Source organism: Balaenoptera acutorostrata, chromosome 12 (assembly GCF_949987535.1).
Source record: "Balaenoptera acutorostrata chromosome 12, mBalAcu1.1, whole genome shotgun sequence".
In the NCBI taxonomy this organism is placed as follows: Eukaryota; Metazoa; Chordata; class Mammalia; order Artiodactyla; family Balaenopteridae; genus Balaenoptera; species Balaenoptera acutorostrata.
This window is the reverse complement of record NC_080075.1, coordinates 54,250,810-54,266,620: the sequence shown is the minus strand read 5'-3', so window position 1 is coordinate 54,266,620 and position 15,811 is coordinate 54,250,810. Positions and strand designations below refer to the sequence as shown.

Below are 15,811 nucleotides of genomic sequence, written 5' to 3'. Positions count from 1 at the left end.
TACATACCTATCATGTCTAATAAATTCTACATCATGTCCCTGATGGCACTTCTTAATGCAGTTCACACATATGGCATTTCGATCTGTGGTGTTACAAGTGTGACATCTAAAAAGCAAAAGCTTACATTATTTTCCTTGATCATGTTATTTATTCAAAATACTGCAATTTGTTTATATATTACCCTATGGCCTTTGACTTATAAGAAAAGAGGCCCCAAACTTTTGTGGTTCTAATCTAGTCTAATTCTGAAAAGCGACTTCAATGGAATAAGTGAATTTCCTATTTTGTGTCTTCTGAGGAAAACAATTAAGTTCCTATCAAGTCTTCACTGAATCAGTATGGGAGAGGGGGAGTCAAAACCCACTCATGGTGGCTGGGATATAAGGAACACTTAATGACAGCTTTACCTTGAAACTCCTAGGAAAACAGTATGTTTCACATTTTCAGTGGTATCAGTAGTTACTGCAGTATTACATTTTCCCATATTTTACGGTCTCAAACAGGATCCTCAAAGTAGATTAATCACAGAACTCAATGTGGACAATAAAATTTTCAGTTATATTTTTCCATTAGCAAATACCAATTTACTTTCTTAGCTCATACATTTAAGGGAAAGCTAAATATGTGAGTTCTTGTCAGTTTAGAAAAGTAAATCTTACTCTCTCTCCCATTTCAAGACTCACAAATAATTTAGAAATATACCTGTAGAAATCATGCATGGGGTAGCTGGTGTAACTTGATATTTTATATAAACATTGGCCTCTACTAACAGCCTTTTCTATGGCGTCTTGATTGTTCATTATTTTGTTATCTGTAATAAAAAAAAAAAGAAATTCTAGAGTATAAAGACTTAAGATAACAAATTACAAGATTATTTTAATAGAGTTTTTAAGAACTTCAAAAGAGGCTAACCAATGAAGTAAAAAAAATCGGCTAATAGAAATGAGTTTTCCTTGTACAAGATACTCCAACTATTTAGGACAAGTTGAAACAAAACTCTCAAAATAGTTCTCTTGAATTGCTGGTTAACTACTATACAGTGACAGAAGGTATTAAGTTACTGAATAACAATGGCCTCTGACTATCATCTTTTCATGGCATATTTAGTGCATTGTAGGCAGAACACAGACTCCAACATACCTTTCATTGTCACATTAACACCAGATGCTAAAAATAAGCCTCCAAACCGGTTGTTAAAAATCTGATTGCCTTCTAGTGTTGCAGTTGCATGATTTGTAATTTCAATACCTGAAGCAAAATTTACAAACAGCAGATGCATCACTTTATATATAGTTTCTTAAAAGAAACCTGAAATACAGCAAATATAGTGAACTACTTCTTTTACATAAAAAGTATATTAACTGTTAACATCGAAAGAAATAAATGCAAATGTTTATTTGAATTGTTTATAGTAACATTCAATTCACTTGCCACTGTTGATAATCCTCTATCCCTGCTAAAGGAATGATACAGATGGTTTGTAATTTACTTTTATTAATAATGACATATTAAAATTTCTTTGCAAACTAAGAAGAAGATAGGGCCCAGAAATATGTGTAGGTAGGAGCTAGATGGTTATTTGGAATTATTAAGAGAAATCATCTTCACTGGCAAAAAGTTGAAATATATGCATGATACTTGGATTTCACTTACCAAGATTTAAAAAAACATTCTGTTTGTGAGGCCAGAGGGCTTGCATTTATCTGAATTTATTTCTAATGGGAGTACTAGCCTGTATTTACTCTATGCAATTAATGATTCATAACTACTACTGAACTACAAGAGCAATATTATAAAGTTGGCTTAGAGTGGAAGAATCCAAAACGGATTAGGTGCTCTTATAAGCAATTGTTAACAGGCATTCAGCCAACTTCTGCAGCATACGTTTGCACACCTTAGTTATTAAGCAAAAGAGATAATATACCAAGAATCAATTTTATGTACAGAAAACAAGCTACAGGTAACAAAGGAAAATACAAACCTGCAGCAAATCCATCAAATATTCTGTTTTTCCTCAAGACTGGATGACTGTTAGTGCTGATGAGAACACCTGCTTGAGCATTCCTGAAAATATCATTTTCTTCAAGGAGACCTATAATAAAATATTTCCCCAGATTAAGGCTAATGCATATAGCAAATTTTACTAGCCTTTTTGGTGGTATTTAGGTTTTCTTTTAGTTTCTTATTAACTGGATTGTGAAATTCATAGGACTAGTTTTTCAACTGAAAAGAAATTTTATTAGTAATTCATAGATATTTAAAGTAGAATTTAACCAAAAATTGCTAAAATTGGCAGGTAACCATTCTAACCAAGAAACTGAAGTTCCATGGTTGCAAGGACCATTTCTAGCTTATGAATCCCTAATGCCCTGGCACAAAGCTGATTCTTACTGAACACTGCTGAATTAAAATTAATTCCTTCGAAATATTTTTAGAACCTTTGCACTCTCCATGTTTTAGTTCAAGCCCTGATTCTTTCTGGCCGCTATCAGCATTCCTTGATCCATTTCTTTCACTCCAACCTCTCTTCTGCTGTTGTGTTTCCCACCACTCCATCATATCCCTTATCTGTATAAAAAACTACTATCAGAATAAAGTTTAAAATTAACTTGCTATTTACAAAAAACTCGGGGACTTCCCTGGTGGCGCAGTGGTTAAGAATCTGCCTGCCAACGCAGGGGACACAGGTTCCATCCCTGGTCCAGGAAGATCCCACATGCCATAGAGCAACTAAGCCTGTGCGCCACAACTACTGAGCCCGCACGCCTAGAGCCCGCGCTCCACAACGAGAGAAGCCACTGCGATAAGCCCATGCACCACAATGAAGAGTAGCCCCCGCTCGCCGCAACCAGAGAAAGCCCGCGCGCAGCAACGAAGACCCAACACAGCCTGCATGCATGCATGCATGCATGCATAAATAGATTTATAAAAAAGAGAAAAAAAAATTCCCCCAAGCTACTCCTCTGTCTCACTATATTACCTACACTCTGAATATACTATACATTTTTATCCCTAATGCCTTTGGTTTATATTATTTCCTCTTTCTGCAATGTCCTGTACTCTTTCTTCGTAATGACACTTCCTCTGGGAGGTTTTCAGTTTTCCTCCATCAAATTAATTATTAATTCTCTTCTGGCAGGATAACAATGATTAAGAGTGGGCTGAGGAATGAGACTTCGCCTTCAAATACTGACTTCACCACTTCCAAACTCTGAATGGGCAAATTACTTACCTTCTCTTTGTCTCAATTTCCTTATCTGTAAAATGGGCATAATATAGCACCTACCACATAGGGATATTATGAGGGTTAAATTAGTTAACACATGTAAAAGTACACAGTACTAAATAAGTATTAGTTAATATTACTCCTATAAAATCTTCTACTTATGTATAGTGAATCATATTTAGTTGTGTACTAGTGTTTCTCTGCTCCCTGAAGACATGAAATATGTTCTTATTTCTGTACATATTTGATCCATCTGTAGTAGTTCACAGTATTGACCTCTAAATTCCCTTTCCCCTAGAAAACACTATTCCAAGACCCTGCCTCTAATCTTGCATATGTCCACTATAACCTCCTCAAATACTATTGCTAAGATCTAGTCCAAACTGTACCACATATATACAAAGCCTTTTCATTATACTGTATATATAAACAAAGCCTCTTACGATTTGGGCACTGCCCCCTTTTCCGGCCTCGACTTTCAGTATCCCTTGCCTTACTAAACCACTTTGTTTCCTTTAGACTTTTGCTTACAATGTGCCCCTCCATTAGACTATAAACTTTCTGGATGTAGTACTGTTTTATTCACCATTTTATTTTTAGCATCTGTATCACAGTGTTTGGTACAGTGATGTTCAATTAGTAAGTATGTACAGAACAAACGAAAGAATGAAATTACTTTCTACACTTGGAATGGCCTTCAACCCCCTACCCCACAACTTACCAGTAAATACTCATTTTTCAAGATACAGCTCAAGATTTTACTCCAGAACCCTTCCCAACACCTTACAAATAAAACCAACCATTCTGTACTGTGTTTCCTCATTATATCTTACAAAGAATCTTATCAGAGATAATGTCACTTACTGAATTACTAGATTATAAGCTCCTTGAAAGTCTATGTCATTAATGGAATCATCATTGTTTGGTGGTAGTAGTAAATTTTGTTGATTAAATCTTGGTATATTAGAGTAATGACTAGCTAACCTTCTATACAAGATATGTATAATGCTGGGTTACTGATGTTTCAGGAATGGTGATAATTTGCATTTGACAGTCTCTCCCAGTCTCTCTTTATGAACAATTATGCCTTTGCAAGGGGCAGGGACTGTGAACTTTTGCCTCAATGTAAAGTGATTTGACCTTTATGGATACCAAACTGAGCACATCTTGGCTTAATTAATTCCATTCTCCAACGAAGACAGTTGTGAACAGGTACAAAGCAATCCTTATTTACTACAGACATTTATATATATTCACAGACCAATTAATTTTCCACACCTAGTTCCATAACTTGACTTTGAAGTTTATTATAATCATATCACTATTCTGAATAATAAAAGGTCCAGAGAGAGGGTGTAAACAAATTCTGCTACCTTAAAAAAGCCTCGCTAACAAGTGGCACACTCAAGGTGGCTTGAAGGAAAAGGAAAATTCTGTAAACATTTGTCTCCTTTAACTCTAGGCACTAACCTCCTAAACCATCTTGAGACTTGATAAGGAAAAAGACTGTGATTCCCTCATTTATAACATATTAAATGGCAATTTCATTGATCATTAAAGATATGGAAGAATAATGGAAAACTGGGTTTTTTACTAATGCAAAATTAACAACAATACCTCGACCCCCATTAAATATACAGATGCCACCATCTCTTCCATCATGGATTTTATTTCTTCTTAGTGTAGGATTACTATCTGTCTTAATCCAGACTCCAGCCATTGCATTGTCAAATATTTCATTGTCTTCTATACAACCTAGACCTATAAATGCAAAAATTTAGGTTTTGTTATTTAGAAAGTATATTTCTAAAGACTAATAGCACCAAGAAAAATAAAATTAAAAGATTAAACATACCAGAATTATAAACTAGAATTCCACCGTTTTGTCCTCCCCAGATTTTGTTGCGTCTAATTTTGGGGTTGCTTCCAGTCCTATGGATAGAATAGAAAATAATGCCATTTCAATTGCTTCTACTCCCACATCCCATGTTAGGTAACAGTAGGAAAACCCACATTAAACATATTAAGAATTAGCTAAATAATAAAGCATCACCTTCAAGATGCTCTGAGAAGTCTGTCAGTAAAGAAACTGGTTTAATTTTGCTTAATTCTATTTCCCACAGAACACACTTAGCTATAGATTATGTTATTACTATAGAGTCTCCTAATACGTAAACTAAACTGAGGAGGTTAGATTAAGTAACTTTTATTATTATATACTCCCCTCATATATAAAATAAAGGACTGAATTATATGATCAGGAGTACAACAGTTCCAAACCAAAAACTGTTAATATATAAGAAAGAGGGGTGTAAGAACTATTAATTTTGTGGAAATAGCATAAAAACAGAAGCTCCCATTTAATAAGCCAGGTACAGCATGTCAGGTGCCATTGGCTGCTGTCCTCAGCCAGTCTAAGAAAAGTTATATTCTGACAATTTAAGCCATGCTTAATTGCTTAGCTTTAACTCTTACTGTTTTTCCTAGACACCTGACTACTATAATGGGGTATGCCATGCCTACCCCACATACTCACAACTCCCTCCCCAAAGAAAGCCAAATATGAAAAACATTTACCTTATCTGAACCCCTGAATACATATGATTATAGATATCATTGTCCTCTAGTACTCCATGTCCATTGTCATAAAAATAAACACCAACCTAAAATTTAAAAAAGAATTTTTCAAATTAAAAAAAGTGTTTACAAAACAATATATTTCCCGAGAGTCTAACATAATCTTACCTGCTTGCCACTGTGTATCCTGTTTCTTCTCAGTACTGGAGTGCTGCCAGTTGTCACCCAGACCCCAGCCAGAGTATTACTGTAGACTTCATTCTCTTCTATTACGCCTTGTCCTTTCTCATGCTAAATAAAAGTTACATTGATTTACAATATGTATCTTGTATAAGCCAAGCAGTTTATAGTGTATTCCCTCTTTTAAGACGGTTGTGACCAAAAAAATCTCAATTTTTGTTTTTTAATCTGAATAAGGAGATAAATGGATAACATTCTTTCACATAGCCTCTACCTAAGTTTAAGCTCTCAGAGTTTTTATACTGTTCTTTATGTGGTTTTGTACTTTTAAATCTTATAGTAAGAGTAGTAGCATTCAATTTTGTTTAACAAAAAAACTTATTTTATTCTAAGATATATAATAAACTGAAGATCCCTCACTAGGAAGTTAATAGTTATTTCAACTTATCACTGGTGAAATCACTTCAAAACAAGGTTCAAGTTACTAAAATTTTTATTTTTAGAAGATTTAAGACATGAATATTTCTAGAACTGTGAATAAAAATTAGAGTCACACCTGGCATTATACAAGGACCTTTCTGAAATTCCCTTACGTTTTCTTACTTGAGTAACAGTTTCAGATACCATGATGACAGAAGACATAGGACTAATACATAGGTTTTTAAACTTTGCAAGATGCTTAAATTATGTTTCAATATAAATTCAAATGTTTAGCTTTTTCAGAAGATAAAAATATTCAAGTCTAGTATTATTAATACTCAGTGATATTATGATTTTACTTAATACTTCTGGAAAATTTCAGAGACTCTTACAGTAGTCACATTGGCAAAATCCCAGTGTAACAAATATAACTCAGACTGCCAACCAGTTGTTGTTATGAGTTCAGCCCATATTGCCAATTATAATTAGAAGCTTTTAAGTCATTCACACACTGGCAGAGAGAAAAAGTTGAATATGGCCTACCTAAAGGTAGACATAATTCTGCCCTCACCCCCTTTTCTACCCTGATTTTGACGAATGAGATTCTAGAACTGTATTCATTAACTTACCACATAAATTCCACCATGCTGGCCATCATGAATTTTGTTATGTCGAACAATTGGACAACTGTTTGTCCTAATCTGAATTCCTGCTAATGCATTGCCTATTTAAAAATAAAAGTTACAATATCAACATATGGAGCCTAATGGAATATAGTAAGAGCACAATTCTGTGAAATATGTCATATTCAGAAAGATACTTATGATCGATGAGCATTCCAAGACAAAACTAAGGGAACTAGGAGTGTAAGAAGATGCAGAAGGACTGTAGGCAGTATAGATATAGTGGTTAAGATCAAAGACTCTAGAGCCAGGCTGTTAAGTTTTGAATCCTGTGTAACTTTGAATAAGTTGCTTAACCTCTTGGTGCCTTTGTTTCCTGATCAGTAAGTGGGGATATTTAATAGTGTCTACTTCACAGGGCTGATGTAAATATTACATGACTTAATTCAGGTTAAGGTGCTCAAAAAAGTGCCTGGCACTGAGTAAGCTTTATGTAAGTATTATCCAGTAAGTGTTAGCAAAAGAGGAAGCCCAGGAACAGATCAGTGTCTAGCACATAGATACCTAATAATTGTTTGCTGAATTAATACCTCAGAAGTTTTAATGAGGAATAAGGGTTTTCCCTTTCTAATTAGTACCGAAGTGTATTAAACTACCACAGAAATAATTTATTAACTGTTAAACAATGGAGTGAATCTAAGGGAATTGTAGATACTCTGTGAGACTAGGGTCTTAAGTTTTATTTTTATCCCTGGTATGTAGAATACTGCTTAGTACTTAGAAGGTACTCAGTAAATGTTTGTTAAGTGAATAAATGTCACAGAATAATCTTTATTGAGAATTTAAAGAAACTGGATCAGTTCTCCTACTCAGAACGTTTCCAAGTGGTCCTTTTGCTAATGTCAGAAACACAGGCCAAGCTCTAAAATTTTATAGAACAAAACCACATGCTTACCATAAATGTCATTTCCTTCAATAAGGCCTCGTCCATCACCAAAGATGTAAACTCCACCTTGATTTCCATTAAATATAGAATTGCCCCTATAATTATGTGGAAAAAAACCCAAAACACAAAAAAGCATCTATTCAGAAAAGCTTGCTTGTTTTATACAATAATCGTAAGGCCACTCATGTTTATGTGACCTTAGAAAATTATTTAACTTCTATGGGCCTCAGTTTCCTAATCTATGAAATGAGGGACTAGGTGATTTCCCTTCCAGTTCTTTCTAAGACTTAAAGCTTTGGAAAAGCCACCTAGTATTTGAGACGAAATAGCATTCTTAAAAATTCACCTCGGGCTTCCCTGGTGGTGCAGTGGTTGAGAATCTGCCTGCCAATGCAGGGGACACGGGTTCGAGCCCTGGTCTGGGAAGATCCCACATGCCGCGGAGCAACTAGGCCCGTGAGCCACAACTACTGAGCCTGCGCGTCTGGAGCCTGTGCTCCGCAACAAGAGAGGCCGCAATAGTGAGAGGCCCCCGCTCGCCACAACTAGAGAAAGCCCTCGCACAGAAGCGAAGACCCAACATAGCCAAAAATAAAAATTAATTAATTAAAAAAAAAAAAGATTCCACATCTTCCCCCAACGTTGGCAAAAAAAAAAAAAAAAAAAAAAAAAATCACCTCAAAAGAGCTAATCCAGGGAATTCCCTGGTGGTCCAGTGGTTAGGACTCTGCGCTTCCACTGCAGGGGGTCTGGATCCCATCCCTGGTTAGGGAACTAGGATCCCACAAGCTGCTCGGTCAAAAAAACAAAACAAAAACAACAACAAAAAACCCAAATCCTATTAAGATTAAAAAAACAAACAAAAAAGCTAATCTATTTAAAAGAACTTTTCTTAGCTCATCTATAAACATTTGCTGAATAGTAATTAAGATGGCAATCACATAATCAACTTTTATAAAGCTAGTGGAAAAAAATTTGACAAAAATAATTCATGGTCTTTGATTAAATTATAATAGCTCTGTTCTACAGTCTTAGCCAATGCCTTTAAGATTGGATCTGTTTGTTTCCTTACTGTGGCCAGAGGAAGTGGTAGGAACTATTAAAGAAAGGTGACAGCTTGAAGTTCTGACTCTTTGTTATTCTTGGTCTCTCTAAGTATCTTTGAGATAATTAATTTCCTGGGTTATTCTATCTGCTGACTCTCAGGGGAAAAAAAAAAAAAAGGTCATTCAGATTTCAAGGGAAGATCACAGCCCTATTTACTCATCTATAATGCAGTTTGATGAATTTAAAATAAAAATCACAGCATTTGCAATTTTTCATAAAAAGTATCTTACATGGTTTAGATCAAGAATAAAAAACAAACAAAACACCCCAAAATAAATGCAATAACTATGCTCATTCAGATGCACAGACTTTTACTAGGAAAATCTATTTTATAGTAGTCAGGTGTCTAGGAAAAACAGTTAAGAGTTACAGCTAAGTACCTTAACTTTTCTTATAGCACAAAACATAAAGTGAAAACATAATTTCCATCCATAATTATATATAAATACCTTATTGTTGGGTCACTATTTGAGGTAATCCATACACCTGCAAAGTTGTTTGCATAGATTTTATTTTCAATGAACTGTCCTCTTCCTTTTTCATGAACATATATTCCTCCAGTCTGCCCATGATGAATTTCACATCGAACCACTGTGGGGTTAGCATAAGCTTTTACTTCAAAGCCTGCTATCCTGTTTCTGTGTATGTTGCAACTTTCAAAGTAACCCTGGAAAATACAGAAATTAAACCTGTAGGTAAAGCTACTTTCCAAAAAGAAATGACATTAAAAAGCCTTTTTAATGTATACCTCAAAATTTAGTATCAGAAATGTTCAAGAGTTAAGAATGAAACATAGACAGATATATACTAAATTTCAAATGATGCATATTTTAAATGTTTTAGTAAAACAGAGAACTATAAATTCTCTAATTAATGTGAGTATATTCAAACCCAGGAAAGAAAAATAGGGAAAGATTTATTCGATAAATGGAAATAAATACCATTACCAGTAAGAATGTATATCCTTCAACAAAAAGTTTATTTAAGTACTAAAGAAAATAAACTCTCATAGCCTTAAAAATGTCCCAAGAAATCAACTTCTAAAAAGTTGACCCAAGAACATAATCAGAGACTACAGAAAAAGACACACAAAATAATGTTCCTCTTAGCCCAATAATAGGGAACTAGCTCAATAAAATGTTGTGAAGGCTTATGTTCATGTTACACATACTATCATGTTAAATGAAAAGAACAGTATATACTTCAAGATAGACTACATTCAGTACGATCTCAATTGTATCTGAAGAAAAACAACTTGAAGGATGAAACAAGGATATGAGCGTGATTAAATGAGTAGTGGTATTATGGATACTTACTGTATCCTTTATATTTCTCTAAATTTCTTAAATTTTCTATAACAGATAAATTTACTTATTTTCTAGTGAGGATAAACGTTACTGTAATACTGATATCCTAAATTCTAAGACTCAATCAGACTGAATGTTAGAGGAGAAAATGAGATAGTTATAAGATGGCACTTCTAAAAGCCATTTCATCCTCCTTGTCTATCTCCCTTCAAAAAGTGAACATGTTCTCCTCTCTTTAAATTCCCTTTAGCACTAAGTATTTTCTTATGCTACTTCCAGGTACTGCCTTGTACTGTATTTGCCATATCCATTTTTACCTGATCATAAGCTCCTGAAGAGAAAGGACTACACTAACTTCTGGAGCATCTATATAAAACTTTACACATGGTAAGCACTCAAGTAGGACTTTTTGCCAAATTCAGTAGAGGTTAAAACAGGATGTAATTCTGAGTATTCTAATACACTACATATTTAACTCTTTAAGAAAATGGTTCTCTGAGAATAACATTTAGAAGTAGTTTTCAGGTTTCATTTTCCACAAATAAAGTACAAATCACTTATAACTTACCTGTTAACATATAGGTTATAATCTTATTCTTTTAAAAAAAATTGGGGGATTGCATCAAAAATGGCTTCTTAAAATATAAAAAAGTTTTTTCTTCTTTGATTTTATACCAAATAAAAATGGATGGACACCAGGTGTATGTATATAGACTACTATGGCAAAACTGAGCATCAAAGAAAGAAAAACAAATTCTAAAAGAGGCTAGACTGAAAGAGCTTAATGTCAGACTGGAACAATTCAACATTTCTGGTATTTTCATCATTGAGAAGGGAGTGCAACTTGTCTCTCTCTGCCAGGAGTTGCATGACGTATCTGAATGGTAAACTTGGGAAAGAATAAACTGAGTATGCTCAATTCAGCTTCACCCTTTTCCTCATGGAAATGAGCTACCCTTAGGGAGCATGCCTTCTGTTACTACCCCATGAACACTGCCTGTGAAATAAGCCTATTTCATTTTGGGATTCAGTTAAACAGACTTATTTGGTTCTCATTCTATGTTGTATCTTCCGATTTAACCTCTAAGAGTAATGAAGTTGATATTTCAGCCTCTTCATGGTACTTCTTGGCTTTGATTTTTTTTTTTTTTTAAGAAATCCAGTTGGGATTTTTTTTTTAAATTTATTTATTTTATTTATTTATTTTTGGCTGTGTTCGGTCTTCACTGCTACACGCAGGCTTTCTCTAGTTGCAGTGAACAGAGGCTACTCTTCGTTGCAGTGTGCGGGCTTCTCACTGTCGTGGCTTCTCTTGTTGCGGAGCACGGGCTCTAGGCTCGCGGGCTTCAGCAGTTGTGGCACACAGGCTCAGTAGTTGTGGCTCGTGGGCTCTAGAGCACAGGCTCAGTAGTTGTGGCACACGGGCTTAGTTGCTCTGCGGCATGTGGGATCTTCCTGGCCCAGGGCTCGAACCCGTGTCCCCTGCATTGGCAGGCCAATTCTTAACCACTGCGCCACCAGGGAAGTCCCTTTGATTTCTTAATTTGTTCAGAATGTGGCAGGAAAAGGTATGCTATTTACTGGGCTTCCATGAAGATTGCAGTAACAGGCACTGTCATGTCCTGGCTATACTAGTTCAACATATACTACTGCAAATATACTTTGCTACAGTATACCTACTAAAAAATTTTCAAATGCATGGATGCTCTTTCTCTGTTTTCTTTCTTTTTTTTCTTTTTTGGCCACACTGCACGGCTTGCAGGATCTTAGTTCCCTGACCAGGGACTGAACCCTCGCCCTCAGCAGTGAAAGCGCAGAGTCCTTACCACTGGACCACCAGGGAATGCCCTCTCTGTTTTCTTTAGGTTTCAATTTTGCACACCTAGGAGAGTCAAATAGATCCACTAGTTTACTAAGGCAAACAGCAGCCCCCCTCTCTTCATTTTCCCTTGTCCAGAGGCCCCCATTATAAAACCTGCTCTAATCTGAATTGGTTGCTATCGTCATAGGCACATGGTCATTTTACCATACTGTAATTTAGATTAGAGGTTAAAAATGTCCCCTAATTCCATCAGACATGGGAGTTCTAATCTGTAGTTTTTGTTTTAAGGTAACTTTCAAGAAAAGAAAGTAGCAAAACTTTTTTGAAAAGAAAAAAAATTTTTCCTTCATGCTCTTAAAACCAGAAGCCTCTTACATTGCTACAATGGTGCTTTTATTACATTCAGAAAGAGAACAATTGATTGACTTATAGTTTTATAATATCAGAAGAAAACCTATCTATTATGGATTAAAGGATTCAGTTAATGTAATTTTGCTTTAAAGCACATTTAATGAAATGCATCTGTTTTGTTAAGAAATGCCTTTAGTGCAAAATGGTCTAATAATACAGGACTGTAAGTAGAAAACTGAACTCTACTTTGTCTTTTAAGATGCGAACCACAAAAGCTCCAACATAAATATAAAACTCCAAAGGCACAGACATTTTACCGGACTACCCCATATTATAAAATGATTTATTTCCCTATCAGAAGATACCAGATTGCTAAGAGCTTCTTCTATATTTTAAAACAAGAAAGAGGTTGTGAACTTTTCAGCACAAGCATTTCTAAGTCTCTGCCATATACATTACAATAAGTCCTTGAAAATTATCATTCTCTCAAGTTACAAACTTAACACTGATATAAAAATAAAAGGTGAGATTAAGTATTTTTTCATTAAAATTTTTTGAAGTGAAATAATCTTTCTTAAATACGATAGGGTGAAAGGCATTTAAGAGTTTCTCTTAAAACTCTCCAAATAAAAAAAAAATGAATGAAAAGTAAAGAGAAAAAAATATGCTACCTTCATTGAAATAAATGTCTACAACCCCAAACTATAATCAATCAAACACTTGCCAAATACTGTGATATCTGGATAAGGAAGAATAAGGTGCTGAGAGCAAATGTTACCATACACCTTTAGCAAGGTATGTTTCCCCAAGTAACTGTACTTTTTTCTTTTTTAAATAAATTTATTTTATTTATTTATTTTTGGCTGCGTTGGATCTTCATTGCTACACATGGGCTTTCCTCTAGTTGTGGAGAGGGGGGGCTACTCTTTGTTGCGGTGCGCAGGCTCTAGGCGCACGCGCTTCAGTAGTTGTGGCTTGTGGGCTCTAGAGCGCAGGCTCAGTAGTTGTGGCACATGGGCTTAGTTGCTCCGCAGCACGTGGGATCTTCCTGGACCAGGGCTCGAACCCGTGTCCCTTGCATTGGCAGGCAGATTCTTTTTTTTTTTTTTTTAACATCTTTATTGGAGTATAATTGCTTTACAATGGTGTGTTAGTTTCTGCTTCATAACAAAGTGAATCAGTTATACATATACATATGTCCCCATATCTCTTCCCTCTTGCGTCTCCCTCCCTCCCTGGCAGGCAGATTCTTAACCACTGCACCACCAGGGAAGCCCGCAAGTAACTGTTCTAATAAGCAAGCCTAGCCAATGATCTTTTACTAAAGTAGTGAGGGCTAGTGTCCCGAACAGAACACAGGAGAGGAAGGAAATACTCCCATAGTAATATTTTCATAAAAATAATTTAGGCACAAGAAGTAAATCTGAAGAAGAAATACACTAATGTGCAATTTCTATCATCTAAAACTTGTATTTCCTATCGAAGGGGGACTATCCGAAGTAAAGTGAAATGAAAGGAGAGGAAAACCATATTTCTACAGTCTGTCAACTGTCAATCTGAGTTAAGCTCATAAACTTAGAATAAATGTCTCAAAAATTTTATAGCAATTTGGCACTGTTATGATATTTTAATTTTACTTTATGAAAATAACACTCTGCAATAGATTGAACATTAAACAACAAAAAAACAAAGAATTGGGGAACTGTAAACACTGATAGAAAAATTACTTTTAGCAGTGAGACTGGCATTGTTATGTAAAAGAAAAAGAAGGAATCCCATCTTTTAAAGAAAGACATATATGCTGAAATATTTACAGATGAGATGATGATGCCTGGGATTTGCTTCAAAATAATTCAGAGTAAAGAAGAAAATAAGCAATGTATGAGGAGGTACAGATGAAACAAAATTGACCATGAGCTGAAAGTTTTTGAACGTGGAGGATGGATACATGGGAATTCATTATACTATTGTCTCTAATTTTATATATGCTAGAAGGATTCCATAAAACAAAAATACATTAAAGAAATCAGAGATGAAAACCACATTGGAAACAAAACAGAAAAGAGACAAAACTATGTAGACATAGTAAGATTTGAGGAAATCACACAAAATTTAAAGGAAAAGAACAAAACAATACAGAGCAATGTAAGTAATAGAGAAAATAGCCAAGTTTCTAAAGAAAGGAACATATGGACAGAAAAACAGTAAAAATTAAAACAACACAACATTAACAACAACACATGGATACTGAAGTAGAAAAGCAAATCCCACCAGAAAGAAAAAAAAACACCCAGAATGATCTCAGACTTCTCAGTCACACTCAATTCTAGAAATATAAAAATGACTACAATTCTGAGGGAAAGAAAGTATAATAAAAAACTGTATACTCAGCCAAGTTAAAAGGTAAACGGTAGGCATTCTCAAGTGGCAAGAATTCAAGCTACAATAACCATAAGCCTTTCTTTTAAAAATAAAATCAAAACGGCTAGATGACAAAATAGCCATACCAAGAATGAACCAAAATTTAAAAATTCAGGAATGGAAAAACTGTGATAAAAGGACTGAAGGTAAATAAATATAAATACAGACCAATAACTGTAGGAATGTAACTGTTATAAAGCTTTACAAAAGAAAAATAAGAATAAAATGATGGAGTAGAAATGGGTTGAAATATAAAGTATTTTCATCATTTTTCAAAGGGGGAGTTCACACTGTATTCAAAGTTTAAACATGCAGTTAACAATGACAAACTCTAGTCATACCCTTTAAAATTCTAGGGATGTCTTTTACACTGGGCATGTAATATTTTAACAAAAACATTAATTTCTTTAAAATAAAAAAAGTAAAAATTGTTTCATGATTCATTCTTGCCAATACAGGAGTTTAAATTCTAAGTAGGTCATAGACAAGGAAAAGGAAAGACAATTTCAGAGAACAAACAATAAATATGAATATATATAAAGATAGAGAACAGTACAGAAACTAGTTTAAATGTTTATTCTGATGTTCTCTGAAATTCTATAAAAAACAAAGTCAAACTTTAAAAGGTTAACCTTAGTGATGTCATCCTACCAATCATGGGCAGCCGACACAAAGAATACTTGGAATGAAAGAACATTCTACCAAAGGATTTTAAAGGATTGTATCACAATACTAAAACAGATGAGAGAGGCCCAAGATATGCTTTATTTCCATCCTTCCTTTATAAATCTATAATACCTTACAAATCTCTTCATCAATCCTTAATATAT

The 15,811-nt window shown here is 34.7% G+C and overlaps 1 protein-coding gene across 1 annotated transcript in view; it reads right to left on the bottom strand.

The window, feature by feature from the left end:
* FBXO11 (F-box protein 11) overlaps nucleotides 1-15,811 on the bottom strand; it is a 100,644-nt gene that overhangs the window by 1,352 nt on the left and 83,481 nt on the right. Inside the window, exons 12-22 of the mRNA XM_057558404.1 lie at nucleotides 9,530-9,747; nucleotides 7,983-8,068; nucleotides 7,034-7,128; nucleotides 5,973-6,095; nucleotides 5,805-5,890; nucleotides 5,083-5,159; nucleotides 4,845-4,988; nucleotides 1,983-2,093; nucleotides 1,142-1,249; nucleotides 704-812; nucleotides 8-106 (exon numbers count right to left, since the gene is read on the bottom strand). Coding sequence (XP_057414387.1) covers nucleotides 8-106; nucleotides 704-812; nucleotides 1,142-1,249; nucleotides 1,983-2,093; nucleotides 4,845-4,988; nucleotides 5,083-5,159; nucleotides 5,805-5,890; nucleotides 5,973-6,095; nucleotides 7,034-7,128; nucleotides 7,983-8,068; nucleotides 9,530-9,747 — 1,256 coding nt within the window. The remainder of the gene's footprint in view (nucleotides 1-7; nucleotides 107-703; nucleotides 813-1,141; nucleotides 1,250-1,982; nucleotides 2,094-4,844; nucleotides 4,989-5,082; nucleotides 5,160-5,804; nucleotides 5,891-5,972; nucleotides 6,096-7,033; nucleotides 7,129-7,982; nucleotides 8,069-9,529; nucleotides 9,748-15,811) is intronic.